This window comes from Polyodon spathula, chromosome 10, assembly GCF_017654505.1.
Source record: "Polyodon spathula isolate WHYD16114869_AA chromosome 10, ASM1765450v1, whole genome shotgun sequence".
Lineage (NCBI taxonomy): Eukaryota > Metazoa > Chordata > Actinopteri > Acipenseriformes > Polyodontidae > Polyodon > Polyodon spathula.
This window is the reverse complement of record NC_054543.1, coordinates 35,067,654-35,093,970: the sequence shown is the minus strand read 5'-3', so window position 1 is coordinate 35,093,970 and position 26,317 is coordinate 35,067,654. Positions and strand designations below refer to the sequence as shown.

The following is a 26,317-nucleotide window of genomic DNA, read 5'->3' as shown; positions in this document are numbered from 1 at the left end:
CATCAATAGATTCAAAAGGCAAGCTGTTAAATGTTTGATGATGAGCTCATGATGCTTAACTACAATGAAGTAATTGTACTTATTTGGCACAATAAACTCAATTTGTAGCATTACCATGAAATAAGTTCCCAGTTAATTTCCAATTTGAAAATATGAGAGAGAGAGAGAGAGAGAGAGAGAGAGAGAGAGAGAGAGAGAGAGAGAGAGAGAGAGAGAGAGAGAGGAGAGAGATCTAAGCAACCGATTGAGGTCACTGTCAAGGTACTTCAACAAAGTGAAATGACGACTTTAGCAGAGAATGTCTTGCTATTGTCCTCATGTCAAGTGGTGTTTCCACTGCTTTGTGACTTATGGCAGCAGGGATGTTTGCGGAAAACCCTTTGTTGACTCAGCTCTAGCACTATCCCCTAGGTGCTGAGTGAAGCTTCAATTTAACTAATGACTCACCATATCGAGCAGCAAATAAACCGATTCCCTGTTCCGTGTCGTTGTCTTATCTGTCTCCTGTCCGATTTTCAGCAAGCTGGAAGATGCGAGCTTTTGAAGAAATAAATATTAACCAATAAGAGCACAGAAATACTTTTATAAACATGTTACACACAGAAACTAATCTGCCAGTTTTTTAGTTACAAGGCTTAATCCAGCAATTTCCACAGAACAGATTATCTCTGTGACTTGCCTTTCAGACATAGACTTGACTTAACTGGAATGTCACCTTAATGCAATTTTAGTCTGCACTGTTTATACATTGGGGAAATTCCTACTGAAACTGTGCCCTATGGAGATTACAAAAAGTGTAGTTGGTGATCTCCTGATAAAAGCAGGATTACTGGGTTTAACAAGGACTGTGCTAATGGGTTTTTACCAAGAAATATTAAGGGCTATAATACAAGATTTACACTAGCATCCATAAACTAGTGTTGCTGGCAAAAGCATCAATAGTTCCACTGAAAATAGGGCACACATGTCTTAAACAGTGCAGCCAAACAATCTGTTTCAGGAAAAGACATTAAAGTTACTAAGAATTTCAGAAGAAACTGTAGCTTTTATGGAACACTAATAATAATAATAATAATAATAATAATAATAATAATAATAATAATAATAATAATAATAATAACAACAACAATAATACATGCTACAAGAGTACGTTGAAGTGGAAGATGACATATTTTCAGAATGGTTTATCCAAGAAAACACGTCACTGCAATGTTTTGTTGTGCAATTTTTGTCAAAATGGTGTATCAGACCCCTTTACTAATTTCAATACAACATGTGGATCATGAGTTTACAGAAACATTGTCAGAACTTTTGAGTTTCTACTACAATTTATCACAATACATCAGCAGGATTAAAATTATGAATTAATGTGCAATGTCTTTTATGCTTGTTTAACATTCACAAAACAGCGAACACATACTGTATTGCAGTTTAGACTGGGCAGTAACAGAAAACTTGAAAAAGTCAGAAATGCTGTTTACACAGATTGTGTTTGAAGGTACTGCAATTCATGATGCAAGTCACTTTTGGTTTTTAAAACAAAACAGGTTTGAAAACTTGATTTTGAGAATTACACTTACAGCCAGAAACTCTTTGAGACGGTCCTCAATGCTGCCTTTATGGATGGTAAACAATGCAGCAGCTATCTGGTTTATTGCCTTTGCCAAGCAGTGAATGTTGTTGCAGTGTCCTAAATCAAAACAAAACAGGATTTGTAATTACATGATATAACTCCACAAGAGCAGGTTTTTAAAAATTCTTACGTAGGTCAACTACAATGCACCGTCCAAGGTATTGAGTTGATTGTATTGGAAAGCACTCACAATTAATTTCATTAACATCCATATTTTCAGCTGTTGCTACATTTTCTAAGCACTAATTTAACTTTACTATCCACTGAGATCTAAGAAACAGGAGGCTGCAGTAACATATTTTATTTATTTTAAAATAACATTTTTAAAGTAATTGGTTTGACCACACACAGACAAACACACAACTGATAAATATCTTAGGAATACAAGCTGTCCACCTGATACAAATCAATAAATAATTAATGTTAACATATGATCTACAAAATATATCACATCTGGGGGAGGGGTTAAGTGAAAATAAAAGCAAATAAATTGTAACAAATGTTATACTTGCTTTGGCTTTTACAATTCTTAATTTACCTTCAATGGCAGGGCTGTATTGTGACATCACATTGCTGGCCAGGGTTGGCATTGAAACTGCCACAAAAACCATCAAGAGACAGGCTATTTTGTATTCTTCTTCTGGACTGATATTCTCTGCAAATAAGAAATACTTTTTTTAAACTATTATTTTTTTTCGGATTTATAGGTAATGTACATAAACACACAGTATACATTTTTAACAATTAATATTTTACAAGATAGCAGAGCCAATACAAACTAAATGCAATATTGCAAAGTAATTAACTGTAAATTATATTAACAGTACAACATTTGATAACAATTCAGAGGCAACCACAGTCAACTGAGGTTTAATACCGGAGTATTTTCAATCAATTTTTTTTTTTTTTTTTTTTTTTTTTTTTAAATATAGCCTTTCATGACAGGACGCCACAAAATGCTTTACAAGGACAAAAGCAAACAAATTACAAAAACAACAATAAAAAAAGAACAGAACAAAAACAAAACAGTAAAATATATTTTAAAAAAGTAAACAATTTGGATATACAGCAATATTATAAAAAATGTGTTTTTAATCTAGTTTTAAAAAGTAAGCACAGTAAGGAGACAAGAGAATATCAGCTCATCTAGAGGAGAATGCCAGGCTATAAAAATTGGTTTTGGATTTGAAGGCATCAGCTGAAGGGGTTTCTCCAACTGATCGGCAAGTTGTTCCATGTTGGAAAACATGGAACAAGAATTGTGTAGCAGTTTGCTAAGCATGTGGACTGGCACAGCTACACTTGTCAGTTTCTGAAAAGCAACTGACACTGGAGATAGCAGAATGCTAGTTCCAAAATGCACATACCACTACTGACAAACTGATGAAAGCCAGAATCACATAGCCTGGGCGTACGGCACAAATCACTATTGAAGGTTCCCAAGAACTCTAAGGACATAACAGAGCACATTGGGACTGAAGGCTTCCAAACACAATAGGAGATAAAGTGCTGTGGAGCTACAAGGGGCCCCAGCACTCTAAGAAGAAATTTAGGTAGAACAGACTACAAGATAAGAATCCAGTTTAAACCAGCTCTCTCTCATACACAACACTGCACACGGGACCATGAAACAGACATAAAAATCAACAGGGTGTAGACCTCACGGCGCACGGCCAGGACTGGAGAGGATAAAGAGTGGTTGAGTTTTGCTAAAAAAAATGTAATGTGCCTTTGTTCATTGGATTTTCCTGTTCTGTGCCTGGAAAGACGATCCCACTTTTTGATGTACGCTCAACACAGAAGAAACACTTTGCCAGAATTAATCACAAAAAAGATTTAAAACACTCAAACTCAGTTTGCTGACGAGCCAGCCAGGAGTAACGACTGGGCTACAGAGGTGGTAGACTTGACCACAAAATACTGTAATGGTAATGATCCTATATCAACGATGAAGGATGCATGTTATGAAAGAAATAAAAAAGACACAGGGCCAAATACAGAATAGATACGAGCTATAATATGTAGTTTCCAAAGTACAGAGTAAAAAAGTGTAGACTGCCACTACACTGACTGTTTGAAAAAACTTTTAGAAAGAAAACTTTTTTAGAGCTCTCAATCTGAAACACACTAAGTTATCTACTCGGAAATGTTTTATTACAAATATTTTTGTGAATGAATGTTAAGTGTTTGTGTGTGAGTTTTATGTTGGTAAGACATGGGTGAATTTAAGAATCACCTATGAATCATGAACATATATTTGAAACCACAGATTACATGAGTGTAAGAGGTTGTAATAATAATAATTTCTTTATATGTCATCTTTCATAGTGAACCACCATCACAAAATGCTTTACAGTGAATTGTGCATTATATGCAGAGTCACTTAAAATAGGACATTGTTTTAACATCTCATCCGCAGGATGGAGCACAAGGAGGTTAAGTGACTTGCTCAGGGTCAAGTGAGTCAATCAGTGGTAGGGTGGGATTTGAACCAGTGACCATCTGGTTACAAGCCCTGGACTTTAACCACTGGACCACACTGCCTCCTTAATTATTATTGATTTAGCTAAGGACAGGAGAAAACAGTCAAAAGGGATGCTGCATGCATTTTTTATACTGTTACTATGTTTTTGTTACCCTGCCTACATTTAAGTGATTACAGCTTTCCTTCAAAGGAGGAGTGTACATTACACTATATAAATTTAGAAGTATAATTGTGTAAATGTAATTGTTTGAAACAATTTATGGAAAATTTAAAGGTGTTCACGTTCAGTGTTCAGTAGTTGTATATATATATATATATATATATATCTATATATATATATATATATCTATATATATATATATGTGTAATCAGACCCCTTAGCACATTAGGATATAGTATGTTTTATGTTTAACAATTAATGTTTTACAGAGCTTCTTGCGAGTTTGTTTTTTCAGTTGAGCAAGGTATCGGCACTACACAGGAGAGGTGATGATAACTAGATTAATGTGATAATTGAACCATAAATAAGATCGAAAATGAAATGGGAGTGTTGGTGCAAGGGATTGACAGTGCAATACAGGACCTTGGTGGATTGTGGTACTGGTACCGTTGGTTAATGTTTGTTTGTCTGAATATAGGGTATGAATACCCTCTTGTGGAAGTTCAGCGCAGGACACTGAGCTAATGGCAATATTGTGATGCGTAACAAAATAAAGTCAACTTCTTATTGTCTAATACAGAACAGACAGCCGCAATAGCAAAAGTAATGATGCACTCACAGTAGTAAAAATGCATTGACCACGACTGGCCATGGGGATACACCCCAGTAAATTAATTAAACAAGGAACACTTTCACTGGCTTAAGCATGAAGCACCTTGTTGCCCTGGTTGGCATAGAACAATGATTACACTTCCTCCTCCGCCCAAAGAGCTCTGGGTTGGTAGAGGATATGGATTGCATCCTAAAAAGGAAGCATCACAAACAGGTGCTGCAATATAATCTTAGTGGGACAGCATGTCTGACCTAGGTACTCCTGTCAGGTTTACTTGAACACACACATTTTCGTTTTCTTACTGGACTATTTCTATAATAGATCCTGACTTGTTTTGATGTGTTAAATTGCATGCCATTATTAATTGCAACAGGAATAGGCAGTACTTTTATTTCTGTATGCCCTATTGAAAAACATACATTTTTGAATAATTTTCTTTGTAACTTTCTTTTCAACTTTTATTGTGATGTGTGATATGGGCATCTTGCCAAGAAGGAAGAGATTGTTCTAAACCAGTATAGTATGTGGATGACATACTGTTGCAACAGGAACTGCGAGGAAGCAATACCTGTTGCTGGAGAGGTCCTGGATCTCATGGAGCAAGCTGGCCTGAAATTAAACCTAAAGAAAGCTGCATTAATGAAATCATCTGTTTGTTGCCTATGAGTACAGGTGGAAGCTGGAGGACACACACCTGACCCAGAAAAGATTAAGTTGATTCAAAATCTGCCCCGCCTGCACTTCAATCCTTTTTGGGCATACTTGGATTCTGTCAGTACTTCATAGAGGGACACAGCGAACAAGCTGCCCCCCTCTATGAACTCCTGAAGGGAAACCCAGGCAAGCAAGACATACTGCAATGGGATCAAGGGTCACATGTCTTGTTTAATGCAATAAAACAGGCACTGATTTCAACCCCCACACAGGTTCTTTCAAATTAAAAAAAAAAAAGAAAAGAAGTGAGGAGTTGGGAGCCAACCAGATAGGTCCATATGAGATAATGGAAAAACTGAGAGAAACCAAGTTGAATTGAAGCAATACAAAAACAAGGGAGTGAAAACTGGCTTGGAAACTAGTTTCACTGATAAGCAAGCCTTCTGGAGAAATTAAATTCTTAAGTGCACTGATGCATTTAGTTTAGTGTAGTAATTGTGAGCGATGAAGGAGTTGTTTTGCCAAATGCGTCCTTATCTGTGATTGATAAATGGGAACAACACTCCCAGTGGAGGTTTTGGGAGTTTCATAAACCTTTAAAAGGAGAAACAAACCACTGTGAGTAAGTTGTTTGACTTTTTTCCGTTACAGAAAAAGGAAAGCTGCTTATCACTCACATAGGGATACAGAGACTTGGAGTTACTTTCAGAGTGCAGACACAGGACTGAGGCTTTCTCTTCTCCTACAGTTCATTTTGGAATTGATATTTTGTACTATGTTCACAATATGGGGTGGACAAAAGCTCGGGGGGGAGGGAATCCAAGATGGAGGTAGTAGACATTCTAGTCGTGACTTTTGGAACTGCAATAACATTATTAATGCAGATGAAAGAAAGAAAGAAAGAATTCAAGGATTGAATTATCCCTTTTGAATTTTGAAATGAAATCAGATATTATCAAAAGAATAAATACTGCACTTGTTCTCCACAGGTCCTGAGATGACGTTGATGTTGTTTCTGTGGATTGGAAGCATGGTGCTGTTCATCTGGAACAGAAGTCACCATTCCAGATGTGTTCATGCAGCCAGTTCCAGTACACTTGTAGAACAATTTGGAAATGCAGCCAGTAACTGTACATATTAACTTGTACAACTGTACAATGCTTGTCCACGATATATGTACTAATCAAGTTCTATCAAGTACCTGGAACAAGAGTGTAAGTTGTTGAGAGACTACCATGAGAAAGTATCCGAAACCACACAGGACATTATTATATATGGGGAACCATTGCGGTCTGCATATCAAAGGAAGAAGAAATCTTTATGATGGCGTTAAAGTGATATTTTTGGGGATGTGACAGGGACTGTTAATTTAAATTTATAGTGGAGCAGTTTAACACTTTGAATGGCATCTTACAGAAGGTGACTAATGAGTCAGTTAATATACCCGATAATGAAACTATGTATTATAAACATGGGGTACAGATTTACAAGAAATATAAAGGATTAGTTAAAAGATTTGGCTCAGTTTAAGATACCAAAGGTAATATGAGATCCCAGAGTGCAGAGATGGGAAGGTATCATGTAATCCATTACCAGTTACACTTAGTGAAATAATGGAAACTGCAAGGGCGGTACCACTGCCCTCTAGAGACACCGGGAATATAGAATGTGTGTTATTCTTGACACGTAACAGATCAAGGATCTTGGAATGTTGGTAGAAAATGACATTGCATCTGCCATCCATGTTAGGGAGGTAAAATGATCAATGGCTTACAATGAATCACTGGAGTTTTGTTATGAACATAATACTATATTAATGTGTACCTGTAAAGTTAATGGAACATCCTATGTTGAATGAAAGTACCAGATGTGATGACAACAGGAACTTGGATGGAAGCTGTTAGCCCAGAATGTGCAAAACAATTGCAATGGTGGAGATGGCAATTAAGTCTCTGCCATTTCCACCCATGAGGTCAAACTTCATGTATGATTTATCTGAAGTATATACCATAAATTACCGTGGTATATAGTCGGATCTCTTAATGTCCCCCTCTATATGACATGTCCTTTTTTTTACAGGGGTCTCTTATACTGTACGAAAAAAAGAAACCAGAGAATGTTACTGATTTTGACCTTGGATGCAATCACATCAGCTAATAGTGAACGGTGTTAACAGCTTGTCAACCCAGGAGATATTCTTAATAAAGGACACAACTGGTTGAGTTTAAGCGGCCGTTGTGCGTCCGTTGTTTATACACCTGTCCGGAATTTCGTGTACGTTATTGTTGTGACGATTGTACGGTTACGCTAATAAAAAAAGTAATAACGAAGTGACAAACATATGTTACCGTACATATATATCCCTAATTTACAATCAACTTAATCACAAATAAGTAAAATTTTATTTCATTTAGTTATTTTTTTTCAGTCAAACATAATGGGCTTTTAAATAGGCCAAGCCTTCATTTTTCACGTACAAATGAGATCAACATGTTAATAAGCGACTAATCTTTATTAAAGCTATAATGAAAAATAAAGCGTTTTGCTGGACACACTATTAAAATCATTATTACAAGTAACTACTTAAATTAATAAAATGTTACCCTAATATGGCAGCCACAGTTTGTGAGCAGTAGATACAGCACAGGTAAAGGCAGATTGACAATTGTATGCAAGGTCCATTCACTTAAACAAATAAAGATGCAATATAAATACATGCAAAAAGTGATAAGTAAACAAATAAACAAGCTACATAAGCCATGCATGCTTTTAGTAAACTTTCAGTTTCCTGATTTCTTATGTAGCCAAGCTGACAGTACACTTATGAAAACAAGCCAGTCCAGAAAGGTAGGCATGGATACAAAATTCAATTTTGAGGTTTTCTTGTATAATTTATTTTGGAATGTTGTTCATTTTAAGCAAAAAAAAACAACAAAAAAACAAACAAAAAAAAAAAATCAGGGACTGAATCTTCTCCTGCCAACAGTGACTTACCAGACTTCTGGGAAGATAATGCCACAACTAGGGCTGGGTCAATCTCACAGGGCAAGCCTGCAGCTGATGAAAGCTCATAGACGTTCATTGCCACCTGATGACATAAACCCACAAAAAATACCTTTTACAATTTTCTAGAAAAAGTGAATAATGGTGGCTTATCAGACAGACTTCATATAATAATTTAATAATGTCTGTTTCATACTGCAATATTTCACATCTCTGTCATGCATGACAGCTCTACACAAAAAGGTACACAGAGCAAAACACTGGGATCATAATTGTGTTGTGTTGTCAGCTCATAGATGACATGCTGTTTATCGGTTCCACCTTATTAGAGAAAGATGCTGGGTCTAAGGAGAGCTTTACACAAGCAGGGGTGACACAGACTTTTAATAATCTGTACAAATTGATAAGTGTGTGTCTACACTCACTGGTCAATTAGGACCTTTGCCGCAATGACAACCTGGAATACGTCCAATGAGTATAATTTATTTTCTTAGAAATCTTTAACCATTTACTTGACTGGGACTGTGTGCATTAAAAACATTCATGATTAAAACATGTGATGCATCGCACCCAAGTTTGCTACAGCTAATTTACATTGGTAGTCCTACAAACTAACAACTACAAATAATGATAATAACAATAAAAATTCAATTAAATATACTGAAAAACAATAAAATACAACAAAAAAGAGTCAACAAATGGAGGGGGGCTAGACATGGTCACAAAGCTGATCCCGTTTCAACCATTTTTTCAGGTCTGTTAAACTCTTGTAGTCTGATACGTTTTTCATGAAGTCTGGTAGTTTATTCCAGAACATGGCACCCTTGATTGAGCAAGCTGTTTGTGCAAACTTGGTTCGACGTCGAGACACTATACAATCTCCTCTAGTGGTTGATCGAGTGACTCTAAAAGCTTTTACCGAGCAGGACTGAACAAATTCCCTTAGGGGCGGAGTGGCCAGTTTATGTAGAGACTTAAAAATCAGACATGCATTGGAAAAATTTATAAAATTATCAAAACTTAACATGTTATATTACTTAAGAATGTGACAGTGATGATATTTTACTGGCTTTATCTAGAACTTTCAAGCTCTGTTTGTATTGAGAGTGAAGTGGTTGGTGAACATAGTTGACCCAGCCTGTGACCATATAGTTATACAATAGGACATATGGGATAAAACCATAGAGTCCAAATACATCTTAGCAGCAGTAGTAGGTAAATAGTTTCAAATGTATCGACAATTGGACAGGTTAAATTTCACAGTTTTGATTGCCTTTTTTATGTGTTTGCAAAAGGCAAGGTGAGAATCTAGTGTACTACCTAAATTCTGAGACAGTGCTAATTATTTCCCCTTTTACAAAAATGATAAACTGATTTTGCATTATAATTTTTGTCTAATAGAAAAACACATTCCCACTGTTTTACCTCACATTCAAACTCAAGCAAGAGTGATCAAGTCACTTTGACACCTCTACCATAACAGCTGTTAATTTTGTAGAAGCTTCTTAACTAGGTTTAGCACTTACATACACCACTGTATCATCAACATACATTTGGATATTAACTTCTGGACAGACCAAAGGTAGATCGTTAATGTAGAGACTAAATAATAAAGGTCCTAATACAGATCCCTGTGGGACCCCCAAAATACAGTTCTTAAACATTGATTGACTATTGCTTATTTTAACACTTATCTATCTGTGATCTAATGATCAAACAAAAACACTGACAGTTAAATATATAATTACCTTCATGTCTGTTTCCCTTGGTATGTGGTCCTTGAAGTCCTGAATTGAGCTTACAAGGAAGGGAATGTGACAGGACAACACCTGAAGAAGTGTATATATATGTGGAAAGAGTGCAGGACAGAATTTAAAATTATTCAAAATGACTTGCTTACATACACTTTTCATAAAGTTTCCATAAAGTTATATAGTGCAAATAAGGTTATTTTGAGTACTTAATCACTCAGTGCTCCAGAGGGGCATAGATGATGACACTGGATGTGGCCAAAAAGATATAGAAGACTCAAAATACAAATTAAATGATCTTACGTCTCGAAGTGCTTCCTGGGCTAGCGAGCGGAATGAGAGAATTACACCAATAATGGTCATCCTTTTCAGTACACTGTCAACTGCTAAAATATAAAGAGAAAAACAAAAATGTTTTTAGGCTTGAATTTAAACACACACAGACTATGTGACCAACTCACAAAGCACTGAAACGGATGCATGATATAATTAAAAAAAAAAAAAAAAAAAAAAAAAAAAAAAAAAAGTGCAATACCAACAAATAGTAATCCGTCACAGGTATAAATAGACTGAACACAGTGTAGGTGTTATATAATTTATACTGTATCTTAAATTTAAGACACATTTTCTACTCTGAACCTAAACAACTACAAATGTGAACACTTGAATATATATAAAGTTACAACATCATTATATCACAGAACATTGCAGTTCAGCACAATTTAAGTACAATAACAGTTTATCGGTAAAGAGTAATGTATTGAGTTGAACTAGATATTGTATTGCCAGTGTTTGCAATGTGAGATGTTGCCGAGTACCCACATGATAATTTCTTGAACAGTGCTGCCATCTGGTCTGGTTTGTCAAAGCTGGTCCTCATTTGCGTAAGCACTTCAACATTATCCACCACAAGTTTCTAAAGGGAAGAAATGTAGGTAGTTGAAAAATTGTAAATTATTTTCAAAATATCAAAATACTTCTAGATTTAAGACAACACCCCCCCCCTCCCTCCACCACCACCACCCTTAACCAACAAAGGGAGTCATTTTTGGGTATTTAGAAATCTCTTAATTTTTGTAATTTTGTCAGTTTCAGGTTTAGACTGAGAAGCCAATAATCATTTACACTGCTATGTTGCCCAGAGTCTTGCCCTTCATGTCTGATATTAATCAACAATACTTGCTGAAATTGAAGCATAACCTTGCCTTGAGTTCAGCCACCTGGGAAGAAATGTGCCACATCAGGCTTTCACTGAGGAACTTCATACCATAGGGACCCAGCAGCTCAGAAAGAGCCCTCATCTCTGTGAGAGAAAAATGTAACACCCAGGTCTCTTAATACAAGATTACTTAAAGCAACTATCACAGTATTAAATACAATATAACAACGCTGTATAACAAGATACACGTCTGTTTTGTGACAAAACACAAAAAGGGTTTTTTATATATATATATATATATATATATATATATATATATATATATATATATATATATATATATATATATATATATATATATTCACACACACACACACACACACACATACATACACACACTCTTTATATGAATTGAGGACAACCAAAAATAAGGCAATATGCCAATCAACCTTATTCTTTCAGAAATCAAATGTAATTTGGAAGGTTCTTCTAAATCTCTTTTGGTCTCACATATTCAACATATTATTGGTATAGATACAGTAGGATACAGAATTATGACCCCCCACATGCAGTAGTCAAGTAAGTGTCCTTTTATGAACTAGCAACTTAACAGCCCCTGAGCGCAAAGATAGAAATAATAAAGTAACAACTGATACAAGAAACAAAGGATTTACAGAAGTCCAAAGAGCAATCTATCTACAGTAATTAATATTTAATTAAACATCCGAATACATTTCATCCAGTTTGTGAGATTTGTATTGTTGTTACTATTGATTTATGACCCTTCATATAAAATGTGTGGATTCGTTTCTAGAGATTATTTGCTCAAATGTGGTGTTACAATTCTGTACCCTATTGCATTTATAGTTCTCTTACCTGAAATGTCTGAATATTCCTCTGCATTAAAAGTTAGCTCATTTTCTGTAGGCAGATTCACAAAGGCCTTCATTGCTGGGAAGTATGCAATGTGCCCATTGCTCACTTGCCTCAGTAAAGTTTCCAGATACCTGTATAAAAAATAAAAAGAAAAAAGAAAAAAAGGAGATATCTTTTCTTAACCTCATACAAATACATGGTGTCTTTCCTACAGGACTTCCAAATCATGGAAAATCCTTATGTCAACAAGTGACCTTTTTTTGAAGTACAGATGCCTCACAAATTAACATATCTTTCTGCTTCAATGCTCAAAAAGAAACCCACAACCTTGTATCCAGCCAATCACCTCATTCTCAATTACTTCACAATCAACAATTTAGAAACATAATTAAATACAAAAAAAAAAAAAAGATCATGCAAACAGATAAAATGTGACATTAAAAATACATTTGTAAAGTCATTTAATCTCAAATGATGCATTAATTAGCTGTCTTGTTAACTGAAATACTCTGCTGACGCTTCAGAATTTAACTAACAAGACAGGAGGTCTAACTAACGCATCCTCCTTGCATCAGGGATTTAACCTGTCTGTGTAACAAAGGGAGGCATTAGTGTACTACAATTAGTATTCATCAAATAGTTAAAATAGATTATGTTTGCAAACTGACCAACTAATTAAGCAGTGTAAACAAGTGCTTTGTATGGGTTTTGTGTTTTTACTTTGGTTCATTGGTTGGTTTATTTAGGCTTATATTCTATATTTCACATATCTTAATTAACAGTAGTCATTGAATTTTGACACATGCCACGATCCAAGTGAAAATAGACTTCCTTACTCATTTTATGTCATCGTAAATGTGACATCACAAATCACAAGGTTTTAGTTAACACATTTTCATTGATTTAAAAAAGTCTGTAATGCGTATTTGTTAGCTACAACACAAATATAGTGACACACACACACACCTCCTTTAAGTTGGAATTTGCATTTCCATTTACATTAGTAATACAATAGTAATTGCGCATTTCACAAAAAAAAGTAAAGTTAAACATTAGAAATAATTTAACATAGGCAATGTTTCTAATAGAAATTTAATGCACGACATGATTCTTTAGGCACTAACCAGTTGGTGTACAGGCTGGTTATTGTAGGCTCTCCATGACTATCCAAATGCTGGGTTTGCTGTAGGAGGACGTTGTTGAACACTCTTGTAATGTCAATTTGTACATAGTTTTCAATGGACTGTAGTACTGTCATATACGCCCTTACACTTGTCCAGTTGTCGAGATACTCATCTCCCGAAAATTAATAAGACACCACGGATTTGTACATATGTCATCAGTAGGGTTGGATCCTAAAAGAATTTGAAATCAACATGTGTTTACATTATGAAATCCTTAGAAAAAAAGAAAAAAAAATAATTATATATATATATATATATATATATATATATATATATATATATATATATATATATATATATATATATATATATTCTTTTTTATATAGAACATATTTCATAACCAACTAACGTAAATCATGGCAACATGTCTGAAAACAAATAGTTAAACCATAAAATATAAAAAGTAAATAAAAATCATTACAGAGGGATTAAAAACTATTTCCTGAACAACTTGAATTGACAAGTTAAATGTAACAGGAGCGTGCAACTACATAACTGAGTGTGACTTACTTGGTGAAGCGGATTTCCAGATGTGAAGTCAAATATTCTCTTGGAGTGAAGGTGTGCTCCCAAACAACCATATTTGGTACATAATTGATGGAGAAACAAAGCTCAGAAAGAGCAGTGTGTAGTTTGTCCAAGCTAAAACAAACAAATAAAAAACACAACAACCAGCATTAACATATAAAAAAAAGAGAATTTTCTTTGGACATTTAAATCAGATTAGCCTTCCCTCATAAATTATCGGAATAATTTAATTTTCTCTCAAGCCATTATGGATTTTTCTTAATTTAACAAAAAAGAAAGAACTTCAACATTTTCATCTATGGATGGGCAGCAAGGTGCTAAGCCGCATATGCCTTGCTGTTCGGCAAGTATCCTTTGATACACACCACCCGGGTTAACAGGACTACTCTAACCCTATCCACAATCCCGCCATCTCTGTAATGACAATGACAGTCCTAACACGTGGCTGACTAATCAACGTTCTGTCTACTCCACTTCACCAAGCTTTGATTTGGGGGTCTTCAAACAGCTCACAAAGTCTCTTGCTAGAGCTCTACCTGGGACACCAACCTTTCTCTTTACCAAGAAACTAGGCTGCTATGTTGGTCTCCCCCCACACCATCACAAGCTCTATTTGCAGCACAGTATTTAAAATACTGTAAATATTCTATGATTCATTCAAAATACAACAACTAATGTTTCTACAGCAACCAAACACACAGAAGGTTTTTGTCTTCCACAGTCCAAGGTAAGTGTGTTCTTTTTTATCTTTGCATTGTTCAATTAAAAGGAACAATGGCAAATGTTTACTCACTTGGTAACTAGAAGCCTATTCTTTCTCATGCTCTCCACTCCAGGCTTCTCTCGCTCAGGTTCTCCTTTCTTTCCAGTCTGTTTTTTTGACTTCTTGTTCACTGCTTGACTGATGGTTTTGGCGCAATGTTTTGGCAGTAACTGCATTTAAGAGGAAAAGGAAAATCCCACAGAACAGTTGTTACATTCCCATAAAAAAAATAATGACTTTAGGTGTGTGTGTCTGGGGAGTGTCAGTGAGCACGACTTTACAGACATGTTTCAGTACTGTTTAGAGAACTTCAACTTCAATAATGAAAACTATAAAATGGCTTGGATAAATTAAACATAGTATAGAAACTATTTTGCAGTGGAAGGAGGATACAAATCAATAAAACGTAATTTAAAGTTTAAAATCTTATTTTTTGATCCATTTTATAAGCGTAATAACCCACTCCAGGGTGTGTGGCAAGACCATTTGTTAGAGCACTTCCCATGCTTTACATTGTGCCTCACAACACACGTGGGGCACACTGTAAGAACGTTTTAAGAAAGAAAGAAAGACCACATGACCATGAAGGAAGTTTATATTCCGTTATTCTAGAAGATGCACAATAAATTGCTGCCAGCGTAAACAGTTTTGAAACCATTTCATCAATCATCATTTTACCTGGTCACTAAGAGTGCATTGTTCTGTGCAGATGTCTGTAATGAGATTTCGAGCTTGTTTTGCCATTTCATCCAAAAACATGTTACACAAAGAGAGACTCCGATCTCCAATATGATGTCGCTGCAAAAAAATCGAAGTTACTGTTAGTTTAGAAATGTTAAATTACTGTTTGAAAGGTCTTACAGCCTAGACTATAAGATATGCACTCCTTATATTGACATTTTTATATCTATTTTAGAGCTACTATAAAAAAAGTAATTACATGGGTTGTGTCTCACTGAAAAATAAATACAGATTAATATTAATAGATTTGTTTACTAGTCTACAGTTTTAAGTGACGTTATCTGCATCTTTAGGAAGAGTGGCACTGATCTATATTTGAGATATTCCACAAATAATTACATCTGAATTTAAAAATCTATTCTTAATTGGCAGTGTTATGCAAGACTTGTTGTTTCATTTCAGAGACTGTTCACTATTTTCAGCTTTCAGTTTCTTTGAAGCACACATCCTGTTGTAGTCAGCAGTTTTACTTTTGGCTGAGAATGTGAAGTTTAACACCGCAGTAAAATTCACTTTTCCATGTTTTGTTTTCCTTGCATCATACAGATCAATTTACAGTATTATTAAATCTAAAAGACATTACATGTATAATAGTAAAGCGATACTATATACTGTACATTGGTACCAGTAGGCTGTGTCTAATTTTAACTAGGGCTGAACAGGACCTTTTCTGCTAACCTCCTGATCTTTACTATTACTATAAATTGTTCTCAAAGATATTTTTTGCACTTAATGGAAATTTTCTTGGAAACTTTTAGTGCTTCTCCAACATAAATAAAGTTTGCAGCTGTCTAAAGCTGTGTAGAGTGGACATAGGAAGAGGAACATTTTAGAGACATGCTGAGAAAGGGAGTTGAATGTTTGAATAAGGGAAATCCAAGCCTTGTATAGCTCAATAAATCTCTTTTATTCCTTTAAGTGCTTTCAGATTCACAGTTGTGTAAAGCCTTTTTTTCTGAACACTGATTGCATTACAACAACTTTTAGACAGAATTTTTCATGCCACAGTTTGCAAAGAAGGAATAAAAACCAAAACGTCTACTTTATTTACAAGGCTGGATGACTACCAGTGTTGTGCTTTGGGACATAACACTACTTCATGTTCCATGAATGTAATCAAAAAGTTTAATTGCCAATTATTTAAAACATGTTTTCCTAGCCTTACATAAATTACAAGTTCTCCAGCTGTGAAATTTTAGTTAAGCAAAATATATTAATAATAAAAAGTCAGTTTCTGACTTTATATTACACTATGTTCCAGTTACATATAGTGGCTCTATTTTTTTCCTTAGTAAGATACTTTCCTACTCTCACAGATATATCACCCTATCAGTCTGGCATGAATAAGCACCGAAAGCAGTCCTTTCCCAGGCTGCCATGTGTTTTTGTAATCCCCTTTTTTAAATGAATGTTTGACACTGTTTCAAAATCTACCCTTTTTAGTTTATCCTTTTTGAAATTAGTGATTTATCAAGACTGAAAAATAAAAGCTGCCATGTAGTACTGGAGATTAACCATTTGCTTTTGAATCTACTTGTGAAAGAAAGGAAACCCTGTATGCTCTCTAGTATATTTAAAACATAGCAGACTGGTATAGATAGATACAGTGCTGCCTTAGTATTTTTTTAATTGACAAATTCAGTTAATTTATGGTTAAGCCAAGTTGACTGTATATTGTACATGTCATGATTGTTGATGTTAGTTCAATAAAGGCGGCACACTATATACACCTAGAAATGTGTGTGTTTCTGTGAACATAAACAAAGCAACCCGTGTCTCAGTAAAGTTCATTCACTTGCATGACCTTGGAGGATATACAGACACATCAGCTTGTGGTTCAATCACTGGAAAGCCAAGACTACCAGATACATTGCTGATGCAGACATCTAGCAATTTAGCTTTACTGTTCAGTACAGTGCATACTTACGGTAACATACAAACATGCATACTATTAGATTCTTACCTCTTCAGGGCACAGCTCGTGGGTACAACTCATGAAATGGGTGCAGACCAGTGGGAAAGAAATGGAGTATCTGGACTGTGAAGGCAGCTCCAAGCACTGCTGGAACATCTTCTCAAAAGCACGACTGTAAAAGCTATTAGAGTAAATACATTTTATACTATATGCAAATATCTAATACAATTACTTCCAATGTACAAAGGAAAAAAAAAAAAAAAAAAAAAAAAAATTGTCAAAAAAGCACTTTGGTATCCACTCTAGTAATATTAAGATGTGTTTTATTAAACACTATAAATGCTAGAATAAGAATAGATACATGTAATGTGTTTTTCTTACCAGAATATGGAGAGATCAGATGTTTCCACCAACATTTCAACCAAGGAGTCCACCATTTTAGTATGAAAAATAATAGTGTTCATCATCTTGCCAAGTTCTCTATGATCTGCCAAACCCAATGAAGCCTTGGATACACTGGTGTAAGCCTATTCCAAAAGAACACAATTGCAGTTAGTACACTAGTAATAAATATTTAATAGGCATTTTTTGTATTTTTCACTTTAAGTAACAGAACAGCTACAATCAGTACACTTGAAAAACAAAACCGCACAATATAGAAATTCGGAAACTATCCTGGATTCTTTCTTTTGCACACCGATTTAAAATCTCTGAGTTAAATGACTCAGGCATAATACTGAAAGATCCTCCACACATACTTTCTCTATGCCAAGAAAGCTGGTGAATTAGGTGCCAATTCCTAACAAAATGGGTTTTTATTTTTTAAAGATATTTAATTCTCACACAATTAATCTGCATTAAGCCTGAACATGTCAATTAGAAACTGCACTCAGGTCAGTCAGCATTGTGCCAGAGGTCTGGGGTGTCAGAGAAGAAAGTAAAGAAAACAAACGGTTTCTCCAAGCTGTGCCACTTTATTGCAACTAGCCAATTTGTTTCTGTCTGTGGATAGACTGGTTACTCAATTTACACAAAAAAAAAAAAAAAAATCTCAAAATGAACTCAATAAAAAAATGTTGATGTTTAAAATAAACACTTTGCAAAACGTAAAAGTCAAGTTACAGGTGTCAGCATCACCATGTAAAACTGACCACCATTGAAGTCAAAACTCATTACTTAATAAAAATGTAACATATATACATGTAAAGGTTCCACTTTATTCATCTGTTAACGATTTTAAACTATTTGAAGGCGCAATAAAATTTAGCTGAAACACTTGCTGCTTTAAGGGTATGTAAATTGTCGTTAGATTCCCAGAAATACAGCATAACAAAAAAATAAATCCGATTTCATTCTTTTGGAAGAATCAGACATTACGTCAATGCATTATGTTAATTACTGCCAGCTTGAGGGTTACTGCCAATAATTACACCGTGTAACAATTTTATTATTTTTTTTTGTTCCTGGGTAGTAAGTGTTATTTCCTAATTGCTTATGCCTCAAAAATATAGAAAATGGCTATTATTCCCCACAGACTTTGCTTTTGTGACCAGGACAGTGATATTTCAAAATATCACTATTTCCAATGGGAAAATGGGCAATGTGTGTCTTTTCGTTCACATAAAGTCAGAAAAAAACAACAAATACAGTATAATCATAAATCTCAAAAAACTACTCGCTTCTAAATCTTTTGTAGTCATTTTTGTATTACTTTAGTATAAATACATGTTAATTTGGATTCATATGTTGTTTTTTTCTGACTTTATGTGAACGAAAAGACACACAATTGCCTGTTTTCCCCATTGGAAATGGTGATATTTTGAAATATCACTGTCCTGGTCACAAAAGCAAAGTTTGTGGGGAATAATAGCCATTTTCTATACTTTTGAGGCATAAGCAATTAGGAAATAACACTTACTACCCAGGAACAAAAATTGTGTTACATAGTGTTATTTACCACATGCAAAATTACATTAAACAGGTGCTGATCCCAAAATACAAATAATGTAGGTTTTTACAGTCCTTCAATTATAACAGCAGTGTGTATTTTTTTAGAGATGGTAGCAAGACTACTGTCCAACAAAGCACATTTCAAACATGAATCCTTTATATAGTGTGGGATCTAGCCTAATCACCATTAAGAAATGGAGATGAAAAAACATTTTGTAATGGCCAGTGTCAACATTTTATTCCCACCACATACTGTACCGCAGACAAAGGTAAAAACAACTGCAAGAGCAAAATCAACATTAGATTGCTCAGTCAGAAAGAGTCATTATTCAACTATTTTGCCTACCTATGCAGAATTACAGTAGGTATACAAATGAACAATACACAAGATGTCACATTCAAGATAAAGCAGACAATTAATGAGCTTACATTAATTACAGAATGCTGTGTTTGTGTTATGGTGTAAATGCATTGTGAATAAGGGGTGTGGTTCATGTTAGGACAGAACATATTACATTGCATGTGTAATTTGCAGCACACCTTTGTTTTAGTTAGAACATTAGCTTCTGTATTATGAACCATCTGTAACCTGCACTAAAGTCTACTTGGAAGACCAGCAAATAAAGCATTAAGGTAATTTATTTTGTAGGTCTCAAGAGAGTGAAACAACCTGTCTGTATGAAAGGTGGTAAGAAAAGGCATTCACCTGGCAATTAAAAGCCATAAAAAAAGAGAAACTTTACTACAAAATAGCCCCCCCCCCCCCCCCCCCCCCCCCTTGCACTGTTTCGTTTTGAATACTTTAAACCCACCCCAACTACTGAGTGACAGCACATTCCCACATTTCTATTGGAGGATTGTAACATACTTGTGAGTTTTAAAACAGGATGTTCTTGCACGCAACATTTAAAGCTATATTACAGTACAACAGGGAGTATTTACATGCTTGTGGAATTTAAAACAGAATTGCAAATTGAGGCAAAATGTAAAAAAATACCTAAACACACATTAAAACTCCAAAAGAATATGGCAGTGACCATAAAAATTTACATAAAAAACAAAAATACAGAAGCCCTAACTATAACCATTATGAATTGACATCACCCATGATTGGAATTATATATGTTCACTAGCTTGAATACTACAACTAACCTTGTAATCATTTTTAAAATCTATCAGAGCTGCCAAAAATGCATCAAGCTACATTTCATTTTGCTGCTCACAAACAGATGTTACAGCTGTTCTCACATTAGCTCAAATGTAGTGTTAAGAATGTTGCCAGAGTCTCAATATTCCAAGTGCTAGTAAATCAAATTTATTTCAAATACCAATACAAACATTTAAAAACATTAGTTTTTTTGTTGTCCAAAGATCTTTGGTTTGGTAACCTGTAGGTAAACATGAATAAAAACAATGACTGACTTGAGAAAATAGTTGTGCAGCTGTGATAAAAACAGGTTCTCAAAACTAGTCTGCAAACTTAAAAAAAAAAAAAAAAAAAAAAAAATCAAGAACTCTTCTCAGTAAACTGCTTCTGGCTGTACTCTGTTTCTATCTCCCATGACTGTTTTCTTTAAGCTATTGCTGTTTAAAAGATCACATAAATCACATAAAAGAAACATTCCATTCCTTATAAATATATATATATTATAAAAGCCAGAAGTAATACTGGAGAGTGCATTGTGTCTCCTTTAAGCAGCACTGGTCAAAATTGCCTGTCAGACTTATCTTAAGCTTTCTGGGTATCATGAGCTCAATTATGTTTTAAGAAGTAAAGACCTTGGGTCATACTCAATTGATCTAAATTGCAGCTAACTTTAATACAATCCCTGTTTAAATAAAGTGCCCACGATTATGACAACAACACATCTGACATTACACAGTCTCTTCATTTTTTTTTTTTTTTTTTTTCACGTTTGGTAACCAGAACACCACCACTGGTAAATCTGTATGTAGTGTATAACACTGTCCACAACTCTCACAAAAATGTCTTGGAAAAAGAATACTGTTTTAGAGATTGCAACACAACATTGGCCTTAATGCTGCCCATAAATTGTTGAATTTTGCTTTAAGTATTTCTTTATTTTCTTTCTTGAAAGTCTTACATTGTGAAAGTCTTATTTTAGTCTATCGCATGGAATGTCCAGAGAGAAGTCAGAGATAAAAAGTAACTAAAGCCTAGAGATTCAGTATCAAATACTGGTTTTATAAAAGCACTAGAAGCCTTGTGACATGTGAAAGCCATTGACAAATATTATTGTTAAAACACAAGGCAACATGATCCACGGAGGCCTTTTCAAGAGTTAGTGTTTATAAAAGTTACATAGGTACTTACCTGCAATCTGAACCAGTCAAGCCTCATGCCTCTGAAATCAAACACCTCCCCATCTTCAACTGAAAATATATATATATATAAATATACATAATATAAAAATTAAATTCACTCATTTATAAAGCATAACACAATTTCTCATATATACAATTGATAATCTGAATCTGTTTAAACAAGAAAGAAAAATAAGAACAATAAAAACTGCACTGACCAGAATAGATATTAACCAGCAGTTTTGATCATCTTTGATTCTAATTACAGTACTATAGTAACATCTGCAGCACATAACAAACCTTGTTTTACACCGAGAGAAGTCATTGTGTTCACAAATGAAGACATGATGATTGATTCGTCTTCAGGGCAGACAGACAGATTCTGAAATAATTAAATGTAAATAAAATGTTTTACGTTTTGAACCGGCATTTGGGGAATGATACAGTAATACATTAAATAATATCAATAATATAAATAATAAAGTGCTGCCTATCACCACTTGTCAATATATATTTGTATTATTATTATTATTATTATTTTTTTTTTTTTTAAAAAGCCCCAGTTGTGCTAGAGAACTACGTTTTACGCATTACATCCCGTACCTCTCGCCTCAATCCTTAGTCATTTCTCAAAAGTACTAATACAGGGTTTCCCAATCCCAGTCCTGGAGACCCATTGTGTCTGCTGGTTTTCATTCCAACTGGAGTTCTCAATTATGTAATTAAACCCTTAATTGATACCTGAACTGATAATTTGCTTAATTAGACTTTGTTTTCAGCTGTTAGTTGCAGATTTCACGTTATCGATTAACATTTTATAAGTAACTTGAACTCTGCAACTGTTTAGGATCTGAAAACAATAAAAAACGGTCTAATTAAGCAAATTATCGGTTCAATTACGGGTCTATTTAAGTAACTGAGTGCTAAGTTGGAATGAAAACTAGCAGACAGTGGGTCTCCAGGACCAGGATTGGGAAACCCTGTACTAACACTTGCCCCCCATCTAGTGGTAATTACACACATTACACACACTAATATATGTGTGTGTGTGTGTGTGTGTGTGTGTGTGTATATATATACACACACACACACACACACACACACACACACACAATAATACCTTGCACTTACTTAGAATTTGCATGACAGTTTAAAAAATGGCAAATGAAAAAGAGCTCAGTGTGATGTGAGATTAATATAGATTATGCGCACACACCTTTAGTGATCTCTATGGAAAGCCATCTGGGACAAAAATGCATTGTTCTGCTTTAGAGCAAGTTAGAATCTCATGGGACAAATGCCTCGCTTACAGTACCCCACTTCCTGTAAATGTGGAATGTAATAAACGAGAACCAAAACGGTGAGTCCCCCCCCCCCCCTTCACTTTACAATGCCATTTCCACATTTGTTTTGTTTGAAGTGTTTAAAGTTAAATTTCAGTTTTCGTCTGCAATAATAATGGCTTGCATGTTTCGACTCATAGGTCTTCCTCAGAGCACAAGAGAGCGCCGGTATCCGCATTTTCTACACATCCATCCGTCCATCCATCCATACACACACACACACACACACACACACACAACTGAGTGTCAATTATGTGAACTAATTGGGACTGATACTAGTTTGCATAATCCATTTGTATGGATAATCAAACAGGTATTAATAACAATTACTGTACCTGAATGTAGTGAATGCAGTGAATAAAGTTTTCACACACAACAAGTACTTATTACACAAGTACATACTGATGATATATAGATAGTAACCTATTCCATCACATTATGTACACAAAATTATAAACCCTGACAAGTAAAATGAAATTAATAGCTAGCTGAGGCACCTTTAGCAATAATAACCTTTTTTTTAAACGATTAGGATATTTGTCAACAAGCTTTTTGAATGATTCTTTAGTGATTTTTTTTTTACCATTCTTCAAAGCAAGATTATTCCAGTTCATTCAAATTCCGAGGACTTCTCTTGTGCACAGCTTTCTTCAACTCACACTGAAGATTCTCGATCGGGACTTTGACTCGGCCATTCCAGAGCCTTGATTTATTCTTCTTTAACCATTCTGAAGTAGATTTTGATGTGTGCTTTGGATCGTTATTGTGTTGGAATGTCCAGCTGCGCTTTAAACCAAGTTTTGTACGGACGGTTTCAGATAATTGGCCAATATCTTCTGGTATACTATAGAATCCATGTTACCATGTATTGGAACTAAATTCCCTGCGCCATTTGAGGAAAAATAGCCCATTAGAAGGATATTACCACATCCATGCTTGACAGTAAGTATGGTGTTCTTTTCTTTGTTTGTCTCACCAGACTTTCTCCAAACGTAACGACTATCAACATGACCAAGTAGCTTGATTTTTGTTTCATCACTCCACAAAACCTTTGATCAGAATTCATCCATCATTCAAATGTCGTTTTGCAAACTTTACGCGATTATCCCTGTGACATTTTCCTAAGAGTGGCTGTTTCCCTGGCCTGTGACCATTGAGAGCTTCACCATGTAATACTCAACCTATGGTAGAAACGGAAACCCTGTCCCACTTGCAGAAAATTCTCTTTGAATATCTTTGGCAGTCAATCTCTGATTGTTATTAACCTTCCTCACAATTCTTCTACTTGTTTTTGTTGAAAGAACCTTCTTTCTTCCAGACCGAGGGAGTATTGTGACAGTACCATGAGTCTTGCACCTCTTGATAATAGAAACATAAGTTGAAATTGGGATACTCAAATACTTGGAAATCTTCTCTTATCCTTATCCAGCTTTATGACAGTAAATACATTTTCTGCCTAAGGCCTTCAGATAGCTCTTTACTTTTTCCCATATTGACTTATTGGTAATGACAGCAATCATCCTATGCCTAACTCTTTTATACTCTCTAAGAATGTCACCTACAATCCAGCATTTTCTAGACTTTTCTAGGATTAGGTTCTGCATTATCATATTGAAATTTCTATCACCTTGTGGACAATACTACCATAGCCTCAAAAGGTATGAATTTTTGGAATTTTGCAAAAAAAATAAAAAGCTGAAATAATTGTAGACATCTATTTCTTGTAACATGTTTTTCCTCATCCACAAAAATCAAAACTTTTGCTACAAAAGATTTTGCCTAAATTTTTTAGTTTTTCTGAGAAATTTCTACAAATTATATATTTCCATTGGGGCATGTAAACTACTGACTACAACTGCAATTTATTTTATAACCACAACACATAGGGTTGAATTCAGTGTGTGTGTGTGTGTATATATATATATATATATATATATATTACCTGAACAAGTTCATTCAATACAACAGCATCAAATCCAGATAAGTACTGCACGTAGTATCTCTGCATTACTGGTCCATATTTCCGCACATGTGCTCTCAGTTCTTCCATGTAAAATATCAATTCAGCAATATGCCTAAGGAAAAATAAAAGAGAACACAATAACTGAGCACAATTACTTTGAGCTAGTCAAGAATGACTGACTACCTTTGACTAACAGGATCTGTAAAACATCACATGACAATTAATCAAATTACGTATGTAACAATACGTAATTAAAAGAACAATTGCTGACTGTTTATAATATGGTACTGTGCATACTGCACTGAGCCATATTACCTAAGTGGTAAAAAATAATTGGATCATTTTGCAGATAGTAGTGTTTCAATACTTATGGGCAACACTGTATGCATACATTCACTCCCACTTACTTATCTATAAAATCATCTGCACTTTTCTTCTGGATGTTATCAGCATGGCGAAGAAGCCAAATAATTTCATCTCGGGCAAAGGAAAGAGCCATAAATACAAAAAGTGCCTAGAAGAAATTAGGATTATTCTATTATATTTACCGTAAGTGGAGAATACATTACAAATGACTAATGTCATTTATATTTGGATATAACATTTAGCCTGTAGATTGTCCACTGTCCTCTAGTGTTACAGTGAACATTGGAAATTTGGCAACCAACACTATATTATTTCCATTTTATCAGATCAACAAAGTGCAACTTTCACACTACACAAGGAACTACAAGACGTTTTAATATACAAAATGTTAATGATTTCCTGACATGGGAAAGAAATGGCCAACTGTACCTTTGGGCCCAATAATCCAGGTTGGTCAGCAAGAACTGTGGCTAGTTCTTTCAGCGCAGACCTTAAAAACTTGCGCCTTTCTCTGTGCATGGATCCACTTAAGGAATAATAATAATAAAAAATAATAAACATCTATAGCAGAGTACAGTCACAAATATTACTACTTCTACATTATTTTTGAATTCTACCTTGAAAGGCTTACATATACTGAGGACTACAATAACCATCTTTGTTTCTGGGAAAACCTTGTACAATATGGAATTCTTTACACACACACACACGGGCTGTCAATCGATTAAAAAAATGAATCACGATTAATCTTGAGATTAAACATTTTAATATTAGTTAATCTTGGTTTTAATCGCATATTTAATTGACATGATTACTGCATCCATCTCATTCAAGTCTGTTTTATTACTAATGCTATTATTATAATTATAATTATTATTATCATAAAGTTCTTCTTACTACCTATG

At 34.7% G+C, this 26,317-nt stretch overlaps 1 protein-coding gene across 1 annotated transcript in view; it reads right to left on the bottom strand.

Annotated features, from left to right (window-relative positions):
* LOC121322189 (nck-associated protein 1-like) overlaps positions 1–26,317 on the bottom strand; it is a 54,558-nt gene that overhangs the window by 1,111 nt on the left and 27,130 nt on the right. Inside the window, 20 exon segments of the mRNA XM_041261780.1 lie at positions 448–537; positions 1,581–1,690; positions 2,172–2,288; positions 8,540–8,633; positions 10,297–10,377; positions 10,603–10,685; positions 11,122–11,215; positions 11,505–11,602; positions 12,335–12,465; positions 13,459–13,630; positions 13,994–14,160; positions 14,840–14,979; positions 15,488–15,607; positions 17,514–17,646; positions 17,847–17,992; positions 21,751–21,809; positions 22,041–22,122; positions 25,026–25,158; positions 25,454–25,560; positions 25,842–25,938. Coding sequence (XP_041117714.1) covers positions 448–537; positions 1,581–1,690; positions 2,172–2,288; positions 8,540–8,633; positions 10,297–10,377; positions 10,603–10,685; positions 11,122–11,215; positions 11,505–11,602; positions 12,335–12,465; positions 13,459–13,630; positions 13,994–14,160; positions 14,840–14,979; positions 15,488–15,607; positions 17,514–17,646; positions 17,847–17,992; positions 21,751–21,809; positions 22,041–22,122; positions 25,026–25,158; positions 25,454–25,560; positions 25,842–25,938 — 2,254 coding nt within the window.